General features: G+C 42.1%; 1 protein-coding gene across 1 annotated transcript; it reads left to right on the top strand.

Moving 5' to 3' along the window:
• Positions 1 to 5,013: 5,013 nt before the first annotated feature.
• On the top strand, positions 5,014 to 6,652 carry LOC120112318 (BTB/POZ domain-containing protein At2g46260-like). The gene is made up of 4 exons (XM_039131296.1): positions 5,014 to 5,178; positions 5,262 to 5,325; positions 5,410 to 5,716; positions 5,827 to 6,652. The coding sequence occupies exons 1-4, from the start codon at positions 5,014 to 5,016 to the stop codon at positions 6,650 to 6,652; spliced, it is 1,362 nt and encodes a 453-aa protein (XP_038987224.1).
• Positions 6,653 to 8,358: the final 1,706 nt, after the last annotated feature.

The following is an 8,358-nucleotide window of genomic DNA, read 5'->3' as shown; positions in this document are numbered from 1 at the left end:
TTGGGCAGCTACCCCCTTGATCTAAGAAGAAGAGGGTGAGATCGGGCTTTTCCCTATTTGAAGGAAAAAGAAGAGAGTCTTCTCTCTCTTCTTTCTCTCTCCTCTCTCTAGTTCCTCTCTCTTTCTATTTCTCTCTCTTTATCACTTTTCTCTCTCTATAGGTTTTAGTGGACTAGTGGCAGGACTAGGTATTTTCTAAAATCAGGCCAACCCTTAGAGGGGTCCCGATCAGTGTTGTGTAACCTGGAGCTCCGGACCGTTGTTGGTGTTGGGTCGGCGTTATGTAGTCATAGGAAAGGCTCCAAGTCGGTGTTGTGTGGCCGATGAGGGATTTCAAATTTTTGGGTTGACCTCTCTCTATCTTGGTATTCTCTCTCTTCTTTCTCTCTCCTCTCTCTTAGTTTTCTCATTCTTGTTCCTCTCTACCTGGATTGTTTCTCTTTCTTATTTTTTCCTCTTTATGTGGTTCTATGGATCCAACTGGAGGGTCCTAGATGTTTTCATTATGGACCCAGATAGACCCTGGTAGACGGTCCTAGACTAGTATCGTTGCGACCACCTGTCGCGCTAGTCTTACCCTAACCATTGTCAAGTACTAGTGGACTCTATCATTATAAATCTCTATTATGTTACCCAAACCATAGTTTGATTCTTATTTCATGACTTGATTGGCTTGATTGGCCAGAGCGGATCGACACGGATCGTCGGACGCTGCTACCTAGTTGACCCTATCCATCCTGCACCCGATTGTTGTCCACCCGATTGTTGTCAGCCGCCATTGGACCCATAATTGATATATAATTCTTGATCAAATGAATTGGATTATGTTGTGCTGATCGATTCAAACAATTGGGCGTTGTTATCTAGTTGGCATCATATATCTTTCTATATGAATCTATTTTCACAATCAACCCTGATTTTGTATAGGGCTACAATCATCTGGAGGGCTCCGAATTAATGGACGTGGTGCTTTGGACTAACCATGTTATATTGGTTGCCCCGTCGTAGATTGGAAACGTGATTATGGTTAGCCTAAAGCTGGGAAAAAAAAATTGATGTGTGGATGTGAACTGGATTGAATAAACAAGGAATTTGGTCTTATCTCGTTAATATGGCAGGCCCCATCATAGGCTAAAAATATGGTACTTTTGCAGGCTTCGTCACAAACTAAAAATGTGAAACTATATCAGGCCCCATCAAAGGCTGAAATGTAAAACTATAGCAGCCCTGCCACAGGTTGAAAATGTGATACCTCGGCAGGCCCCATTACAGGCTGGGAAATGTGACCGAGATTTAGCCCAAAATTGAAAAGATAATTGATTCATATCAAGTTAAAAAGAAATGTAATAAAAAGTATTGAAAATACTAATGAAGATTTATGAGATATTATATGCTACATCACTATTGAGTGGATGGATTTCTATTGATATTGGGCGGACATATTTATATTGATTATTTGAGCATTATTGATAGCTGGTTTGTGATTTTATAATGTGTGCAACGATTTCTTGTGGTTTTCAAACTTATATTATTATTGTGTTGGTGTGGATGTGTCGTACGCTATAAAGCTTACAGCCCCTTTCTCTTTCTCTTTTTGAGAGTTGCAAGTTGGATAGTATATGGCTATGGTTGAGATCACAGGTGAAGGAAATGATTAGATAGAGCATAACTGATCTTGGTTGGATGATCAAATTTTGTAATTGGATCAACTTTATTGTCTGGTATTAATTAATATCATTGTTAATTACGGATATTGAGGTTGTATTATATTTTTAGGCCTTGCATATTCTCTAGGGCTCTACTCTAAGGAGTGTGCGGTTGTATCGCGTGCAAAACCCGGATGTTGGGTTTGAGGCGTGATAGCTATCTAGTCTATATGATCAGATGGGTTCAAAATTTAGTTTTCTTCCGAGCCTCTGGTGAGGTGAGCATATATGCTAATTGATGACATGTTGTAGTCAGGATCTAGTTTTTTTTCAGGCATAGCCAGTCGAAGCAAATCACTGGCACATATTGATAGAAACATATTTTTGATGTGATTTTAAAGCAAATTTTCTTCCAGACCTCCACTAGGGAAATTAGATGTATTAAACACTTTAAAATCTATATTGATAGACATACCTTGTAACATATATTCATCAGTAAACTTTTTTAATTAAAAATTTTGTACTTTCAAAATTGATATTATATTCATAATATGTTTGATCCCGCTAAAGATAAAGGTTATTTAATGAGCCTATATAATTCACTATCTCTTTCTATTTTTTTGGGATGCAGAAGAATAACTGGGAAGAAGATTCTAAGATCTAGAAGACACCTTTGGTTGTTTTGAATTAATAAATATGATCAAGCATTTGCATAAATTTTTTTCATTACTTTTTGAGATTGTAGACTTCGTTTGAATAATTATTAGATCAATTATTGCTTTTACCATCACTGCTTGAGTTTGGAATAACTGGCATATATATAAAAATGGCAGGCCCTGCGAAGATATGCAGGGGACTAAATTCTATGGATGTGCGGCCGTTCGCCACATGCTCGGCTTGTTTACTCAGATCATCTTTCTTCTAAAAGAAAATAAACAAAATAAAAAATTCTTGAAGAAAAAAGATATTATCTCTAAGGTAGATTACCAATTAGTCAAAGCTAGCGGAAATTTAAGTTTCTTAGGTATTAGCTTATTTGGGATGCTAGATATGGAGTGTTTGCACTATTTTAGTGAGAGTTCTTCCAACTAAAAAACGGCAGCAGGCCATTGAGGTGGTGGCTCAGTGAAATTGGACCTTACTTCCAACCAAGTGGTTCCAAGTTCGAAACGCGCATGCGCCGATTAAATTATGGAGACCGGATGCTTCTTGTATTATGCGCCGATTAAATTATGGCAAGGTCTTGAATGGATGGTACCTATAACCAGACTCAACTGTTGCAGTACTTTAGAGGAAAGAGAAAATTCTTCTCTTTTGAAAGGCTGCTACTTCAGCTGCCTGAGCTAACCCAACAGCAAGCCGAGCAGCTAGAAATGCCTGAGCTGTTTACAATGTTTTTGCCGAGCGTCAACATGGACAAGAATTTTTAAATAAATGTGTTGATGTCAGGGGGTACAACCTCCCGAACCCCCCGGATGGCACTGTCCGCTACGAATCGTCCATGCGTGGAAATTAGCCCGCCTCAAAAAATTAGAACATAACATTCTAACATAACAGTCTGGATCGTTCGGAGCAAGCAGTAAGTCCCTCCTTCCAACAAGATTTCGGACACGGGATCTGGGAGGGCTTATTGGTCCACTGGTAGCCTCGGTGGTTCCAGGTATGACGTACTCACATGGAGGATAACCATGACGGAGCCCAGAAGGATAACGAGCCGGGCCCACAGGTAGGAAGGATATGAGTAAAACCGGCCGGGATGCCACACGGTCATTTCTGTCAACATCGAATATTCTTCTGACGTGGTGGGAGCTCAATGAGGGCTGTTACGGGGGGCGGGGTGGGCTTGTCCCTTCCTCTCCCCCCTTTCCCTTTTCTTTCAGCCCAAAAAAAAAAAAAAAAAAGGGCAGCAGCACCAAAGCTAAATGATCCAACGGTGGATTCGCGCGATCCTTCGCGCGAAAAATGCAACCGCGACCTTCACGGCGGTTGCAACGGCCGTCTCTTTGCGTGCGAAAGGCCGTTATTTCCCTCGTCTTGGCGGGCTTACCTTCTTTCTCCCTTCTCCTTCCTTCGCTCCCTCTGCTACTTCTTGGGTTCTGTTTTGGGTTATGATAGGGTTAGCGAGATCTCCCCATCTCTCTCTATCGTCCCCCCTCCCTCCATCCCTCCCTTCGCGCCCCGCCCCCGCCCACCCCCCCTCCCCCAATACCCGGAATCTATGGAGTCACCCAAGAAGACGACCGAAGGATATGGAAGGAAGACTCTGAGACGCTTCATGAAAAGGGAAGTTATCCACCCCTCCGACCACCCCCTCAGAGTGCGAATTGTTTCCAAGCCACAACCTGATGGAAGGGAACACATTGGCACAGAAGATTCTCTGAAGTCCAAAGCAGAGTTATTTGATGACATCAAAAATGGTGAAGATTCCATTCTTTCTTGAGATATATTCTGTTTTTTTTCTTCTATTAATTAACTCAATGAGGATTTGCAATTCCTGATAAATTGTTTTCGGACTGCTTTTACTTGGATGAATTACCTGATTTCCATCAGTATCCTTTTCTTATCTCATTTGAAAAGAATTTGTATCTGTAGGAAATTGGGTATGGAAGATATGTTAATAGCAAGGAAGAATCAGAAAAGATTCAAGAAAGCATTTGAAAAAAATTAATCGGGCGGGTATGGATACCCGACGTATTTATCTTTTTTTTAATAGGATGGAATTGGAGTTTTTGGAAAAAATTTTAATCGAGTTTGGGATAGATTTGGATAGTAGAATTTTAAACCGGTTTGGATACAGGAAGGATAAATTTTGGGAGTATTCTATCCGCTGCCATTCCTAGATTCCTCTGAGCTTTTATCATATTTGACTTTGTGCCTAGATGCGTAGATAAAGTGGCTTGACTTCTGCAATACTTTTTGAACACAGATGATGGAACTTACTTCCATGTAGACAACTCTAAGTTACTGTCTGCAAAAGTCATATCAGCATGTCTGAAGTTGCTGAATATTGACTTTTGGTTCATCAGTAAATTAAGTTTGATCATGTGTTTTGAACTGTTGGCTAATAAGCACATCTGACATTTTTTTGTCAAAGAGAAAAAGAAAACCATGTCTAATGAATTTAGGTATCTAAATTCATCATTACTGTACCGTGATATCTGTAACATTTTATCATTGCAAAACATGCTTATGCTTTGCATCATAGTTTGGCAAATTTTGAATCACTGCATTCATACTTGTTGTCTACCCAGCTTCAAGTTATATTAAGTATGAATAAGAGGCCTAAAACGATTGACAGTAGCTGTAAATTTGCACTTCTTTCCATTCCGAGGGAAAGAGGAAACAGAGTTGCACTTCCACCCGAATAATGGCTGCACTCTATGTTACTGTAGGGATTGGGGCTCCGTGTGGTACTTATATTTCGAGGCGGTCAAGCGGTGTGGATTATTCTAATTCTGAAGGTGATTCTGTGGAAGAAGTCATCGCTGTTGATTCCAAACTTCTATCCCAGGAAAGCCATCTGTTCCGCAAGGTAGAACATGAGCTAAATTTCAGCTTAGTTCCTATGTTAAAGTTGCTTAATTCACTCAACCACCTATTGCTCTGTTTTGGAAGTTATTCAATGAAATGAAGACAGCATTACTAAAGGAACCTCTAACTATTCAAATAGAAGCATCAGGTATGTGCTAAATTATTGTTCTTTAAGGCGACAAAGTCCACCCTGCAATCCAAGCGATAATTTGAATATGACTTGATGGAACAGAGGCACACGCCTTCGTTGCGCTTCTGGAGTTCATTTTTTATTCCAGCATGCCACCACCCTCTTATGAAGAATGTGTAGATTTGCTGATGACCGCAGACGAGTTCCAGGTTCTTTCATGTGCTCACCAATGCACATACCAGTTAGTGTACAAGCTAAACTCAGCACTCTCCTGCTTCGAGCTTTGTTTTAAGGTGCTGTGGGTCGAGGTGAAAGAGTTACTAGAAACCAAAGCAATGGATTATGTCACTCAAACAGACCGTACTGACATGAGGAATTCAAAACTAAAGGAAAACCATGATATAATGAGGTAACTCCCTATCAGTTCGCCTTTTTTTTTTTCTCTCTTTTTTTTACAGATTGTTATACATGATCATTCTGGATAAATCATTTAATAAATCTTCTGATTCTACTGAGCAGCATCAAGAATGAACTTCTTCAGCAACCATTTTCTCGAATTAAGGCACTCTTCCTCATGAACTATCTCAAGGTTGAATCAGAAGATGCTGTGTATGATTTCATACTGTGTTGGGCTCAGACCCACTACCCAAAACCGGAAGACCACTGCAGTGCCAAGGAACTGCACCTCGAACGCCTCATCCGCTTCACTTACCTGACACGCCAAAAGCTGGAAGACGCTCTCCAATGCGACTTCTTCTACCGTGAATCCGTATCCGAGGCTGTCATCGAGGCCCTGGCTTTCAAGTTCTGGGAGACGTACAGACGCAGACTCGCCCCGGGATGGTGCTTGAGCAACCGATTTCTTGAGCGGCGTTACAAGCGCACGCCCATAGCAGTTAACCGGCTCTGGTTCCCGGAATTTGACCGTTGCGAGGTGTACTTGAGCCTGGCTATTTCTGAGTTGCTTGGCATATTTCACTCCGGGGGCAGAAGAGAGTCCGAGGACTTCCAGTTTGGCCGCCAACTACTAAGTCTCGTGGCTTCCTGCAAACAGGTTGGAAAGACATTTTCTTTTGATCTGAGCATTACTTCGAAGGCAGAAATCTTGGACGTGAATGTCCATGCCACTAGGTTTATGGCAATGAAAAAAGTAGGTGACGGCGGAGAGTTTGTTGAGGTGGGCACGGGCACCTTTATTCCTGCTAAACAAGAAAATTCTGGCGGTAATGACCTGCTCCCTGGGTTCTGGTCGCAATTTCTTTTCGGGGCCTGCCCTTTCATACTTGATGGAATTCTCCACTTACGCGTGGAGATCACTTGCAAAAGAAAAAGACAGATCTTATGACAGTTAAATTCTTGGAAGAAATGGCTTCCCACGGCAAAGGTAGAATGGAGGCAGTACTCCCTATTTGCTGAATTAAGCAGTCCATGCAGGAAACTTATGAACCCAGAGATAAATATATTCTTGTATTGTAGTTAAGCCACAGAACGAAATCTAGCTACTAAGTTGTGTTAAACGAGTTCCCATGCTTTTATGTCGCCCCTGTTTCCTCTCTCTCTATGACCAAAAAGGTGTAATGCGCCTCCAATGGAGCGCGCCGTATTCCTGTCTTCATGTTCCCCTCTTCAGCACAATAAAGTCATGGCGAGAGCCGCAAATGGATCGGGTTGAATTGGGATGGGCCATTCCAAACCCTGTCCATATTTTCAATCAGGTCAATAAATGGAATCCAAACCTAAAGCAATTTCCTTCATCTTGAATTAAATTGGATTAACAATGCATCGGATTTTTCAGAACAAATCAGTTCAAAAATAATCCAAACGCAAATCAAAACAAATACAAGTAGACCAATCACCTAATTTAATAAGATGATAGTAAGCAAAATAGGATTTGATTGATCCGTAATATCGGTACCGGGTACCTTATCAGTATAGTATATCTCTATGCCAAAATAGCTTTCTTATTTATTTTCTCAATTTTTATATCGGTATACCTCGGTATGGCATACCATGATCTCTGGAGATTTAAGAAGCCAACTTGGCCGGTTCTTAAATATTGGCCAGAGTGTAGGCCGTTGTATTCACATGCAAAACATGGATGGCATGTCAAAATTGCAGGTTGAGGGGTGGATGCCAATAGCTACCATCCATTCACGAGGTTCCAAACATGCACTGCCTTCTGCAATGCAAAGCTTGCACCAAGGATGATCCCAACTTGAAGTGGACCGTTTACCCCACCCATTCTACCTCAACCTATGCTAGGAATGTCTAGCAAAATCAAGGCCCAAGAAGTTAAGGAAGCGACCACATCTGATACAAAAAAAAAAAAAATAGAGTTCCAAGTGTGCTATTGACTCGAAGTCATCTTCGGAACCCTTTAGTAATCTTCGGTTGTATGAGCTACCTGCTGAGGTGTTGGTAGATGGAGATGCATCTCCCTCCGGTCTTCCCGCACGCCTTGCCACCCAACTCCTAAACCAAAGGCCAACCAACGCATCTCCCCCTCAAATGTTTTCGTTCCATTCTAGAAGACCGACCCTGGCTATCATGCTAACAAAACCGCACTTTGTTAAGGTGCCTTTCACTATTCTAGATTGGTTCACCTATTTGACATCCACGCCCCAAATGTGTCCAACAATGGCTAGAGATGGCTTCGTAACTGTGATGGCCTGGTCAAGGCCCTGTCCACTTGACTAGCGTGACCCGAGCTTGGCCCAGCCCAAGCTCCAAGCAAAAACTAAAGAATAATCGGAATAGGGGATCGCAAACCTCTGCCCGAGTGGCCCGAACGGCCGCCGTTAAGGTGCAGCCGAGGGAAACGGAGCTGATGCGAATGGTCAGTAGCAGCTAGGGATTGTTACAACTAGTGAACGACCCACCGGTGCCACCATTTGTCTGAGTTTATCCCTCTCTTCCGCAGCTCTATATAAACCCCTCCCCTTCGATTGATCCCTCACAACTCATATCCCCACCTCTTCCCTTCTTGCTCCTTCATCTCTGGTGGCCGGCGTGCCTCCCCAGTCAATCGCCACCGCCGAAAACCTCCCTCTT

The sequence above is a fragment of the Phoenix dactylifera genome, chromosome 1 (assembly GCF_009389715.1).
Source record: "Phoenix dactylifera cultivar Barhee BC4 chromosome 1, palm_55x_up_171113_PBpolish2nd_filt_p, whole genome shotgun sequence".
In the NCBI taxonomy this organism is placed as follows: Eukaryota; Viridiplantae; Streptophyta; class Magnoliopsida; order Arecales; family Arecaceae; genus Phoenix; species Phoenix dactylifera.
This window is presented reverse-complemented; position numbering and strand designations above follow the sequence as displayed.